The sequence below is a fragment of the Entamoeba histolytica genome, genomic scaffold, assembly GCF_000208925.1.
Source record: "Entamoeba histolytica HM-1:IMSS scf_1104750517065 genomic scaffold, whole genome shotgun sequence".
Classification (NCBI taxonomy): Eukaryota; Evosea; order Mastigamoebida; family Endamoebidae; genus Entamoeba; species Entamoeba histolytica.
In genome coordinates this window covers 1-3493 of record NW_001915498.1, presented here as the reverse complement: position 1 = coordinate 3493, position 3493 = coordinate 1, and the positions used below count along the sequence as shown (strand labels likewise).

Here is a 3493-nt window from a genome sequence, read left to right as displayed (position 1 = left end):
AAAATATAATTCGTTAATATAATATCAGTATTTCTCAGTTGAGTAGAACATAAAATACACAATGACTATTACATTTAGAATGATTTAATAATAAAATATCATATTATCATCACATTCTTATATATTATGACTTAATAATTTCATTAATTACATTTAATCCATCATCTACTCTGAATAAACCAAAATCAAAACATCTCTATTGTGTTTTTGAAAAAATACAATCCATTGAAGTAAAGTATTGTTAAAATGTTCTAAATTAAGTTAATTCGTTTTTTGCTTTTATTGAATAATTGGTTTTCTTTTATTTTTATTTGTTTGTTGTTGTGGTGTTATTATTAACATCATATTAACATTACATAATTTTTTTACATTATTGTTTGAATATATTTCAAATGATAAAAATGAAAATATTATTATTTATAACATTACATAAAAACGATACAAAACGATTAAAAATAAATTGAATCACAACATTTTTATTTGATTTTGTAAGTTATCATGTTCTAGATTATTTAGACATCATTCTTATTTTTATTTCTTTACTCCCTTTCTTTATTTAAACAAAATCATATAATCGTTATTTCATTAATAAACATGGGAGATTGGTATGTCAAAGGTTCAAACCTTGAAGGAGAACACGGATTAGTTGAACAAAGAAATTGTCCACAAGGAAGACCTTTTTGCCATCAACTTATTGATGAATGTATTAGAGAAGGAAGAACTTTACATGTTCATCAACAGGATTGGCAGATAAACTCCTTCACTTATGAGAAACTCTAAACATTCTCTAATTTACTTTTATCTTTTTTATTTTATTCTTTCTTATTTTCAGATTCTATTCTATTTTTCTTATATAAAAATTATTTGTTTATATTGAATAACTTAACTTCTCATTCTATTATTTTATTTATTACATTTTATATTTTATTTCATTTCTCAACTTCATCACTAAACATTAAAACAAGAGAATGAAAAGATAAATAAATTTAATATCGAATGATGTTTATCATATAATTTATAAATAAATATATCGCATAACATAATAGGGGGTAATGTAAATTAATAAAATAATCGTTTGGGTTTATTCTTTTATTTTTTATTTTAAAATAATAACAACGATATGAAAATAAAAATATGAATAAAGTTTCAAATATATGTAAAATAATAAAAGGGGTATAAAATAGGAAAGAGGTAATAAATACGATAAATATGAATAATATGAATTAAAAAGAAAATGATAACTTGATAATTCAGAACAAATGCTTACAAAACACTCTAATACAGAAAGAATGAAAAGAAGTGCAGAATTAGCTTATCTCAAAGAATATTATCCACAAAATTTAGTTCAATTTCATAAAATAGGTGTAAAACTTCAAAATGCACCAGAAAATGAAAATGAAGTTGTTGTTGAACCTGATGTACATTTTCAAATTGATGGAAAAGAATATCTTGTTTTTTTCAATAACCATTTAAGGGAAATAAATACAGTTTTAAATCGTTGGTTAGAAATTGAATTTTCAGAACATGGGTTTATTATGCCAGATATTATTAAAATGTCTGTTAAACGAGTTGCAGAAAAAGGAAAAACAGATAACATAGTCATAGGATTTTTAAAAGGAGCAGGTATTGGTTTAATTCCAGGATATGGACTATACCAAGGAATCAGAGGTTGGGGTTGTAATATATTTCCAACTTTAGTATCTTCAAAAGCAAAAGAAAATGAAGATAGAATTTATCGACTAGCACATCATGTTTATAAAACAAAAGAATTAATTGAAAAATATGGAAGTGAAATACAATCAGGTAAAATATGTGCTATATGTATTGAAAAGAGTTTCAATGGGAAGAGTGAATATATAACAGATTGTGATAATGAATTATATCAAGATGTGGAAGCAATTCTTTATAAAATAATGTCATCTTACGAAAAAAGTAAAGATGAAAAATTGAATGATTTAAATAGATTTTTGTATGGGTGTGAGAAAAAGATTCAACCAACAGTAGATGAAATTAGAAGAATGGAGTTTTGTTTTGTAATTAATAGAGTGAATTCATATCTTACAAGAGAAGAAGAATTATTAAGCGACAAATCATATGAAGAATTAAAAACAATGACAAATCTTAGGAGAAGATTGAATCAGCTTGCTATTAAATACAAACATTTGTATTTAACAAATACACAAATTCTTCTTGGAATTAGAATAAGTCGATGTAAAATTCTTGTTGATAATAGAAAATGTAAAACAATATTTATTGAAAGTTCAAATGTGAGAGAATTTTATAAAAAGATTAATAAAAGGTTAGATGCAGAAGTACAGATTCTTACAAACAAATATTCATTCAGTGAAATTCCAATTGAAAAGATTATAGAAACAGCACAGAGTTTAAACCTAGATAACATTCAAGATTCAATAGATAAACTGAAAAAAGAAATTAATGAAAAAAAAGAAGAAAGAGAAAAGTTATTGGGAAATGCAGCAACTGAAGTTGGAAAAGTAATCATACAGAAAGTAGAAGATATATCAGATATTGCTGTTTCAATTTATAATATTGGTTCATTAATACAGCAATTTAATAAAAAAGAAAATACTAATCCACCAAAAATTGAAACAAATAGTAAAGAAAATACAAATTCAAATGAAGAACAAAAAGATGTTAAAAAAGAGAATACTAATCCACCAAAAACTGAAACTAATAGTAAAGAAAATAAAGAAATAATTCAATCATCTAATACAAACAAACAAATTAATTCATTACATTCACTTGCATTAAATAATACATCACTTGGAATAGCATTAAAAGTTATCAAACCTACTCCAGAACAATTAGATAAATTACATTCGTCATTTAATAATTTTGTTGAGGCACAAAAATTAACATACGAAATTGAATCATTTAAAGAACAATTAAGTGTGTTAGAAAAAGTTCAAGAATTATCAAATGATTTTATCAACTTACTCAAACTTAACATAGAATTGCAAAGAGAGTGGTTATTTGATGAGATTGATATTAATGAATATTTAGGAATTATTGTTACAGAAGATAATAGATATGTTGTTAATCCACGAACTAATTCTGAACGTAAATCTAATCATAAAATATATGAAATAGAGAAAGTACTAAATTATAATGAAGGAAATGAAGAATATTGATCAAAATGATAATTTGATTTTATTTTAATGTTTTTAATGTTTATATTTTCTATAAATTGAAATAAATAACAATGAAATAATGAACTATAATTATAATTATTTTCACACATTTTGTATTATTTATTTTGAATATATGGTTAATTAAAATTATGTTTTATTCTTTTTTATTTCATTTCAAACAAATATAATATATGAAATATGAAAATATTATTTCTATCATACAAATTGTCATTCAGTTAATTTTTATTTATTTGTTCGTTATTTCCTCCTTTATTCATTGTTATTTTATTAAACAAAAAATACTTTTTAAATTATTCTTTCTTCAATTAAAGAATTAATGT

At 22.8% G+C, this 3493-nt stretch overlaps 1 protein-coding gene across 1 annotated transcript; it reads left to right on the top strand.

Moving 5' to 3' along the window:
- Positions 1-1259: 1259 nt before the first annotated feature.
- Positions 1260-3152, top strand: EHI_051190 (uncharacterized protein; the record flags this gene model as incomplete). The annotated part of the gene is made up of 1 exon (XM_001914382.1): positions 1260-3152. One exon carries the CDS (start codon positions 1260-1262, stop codon positions 3150-3152), a length of 1893 nt encoding a protein of 630 aa, XP_001914417.1.
- Positions 3153-3493: the final 341 nt, after the last annotated feature.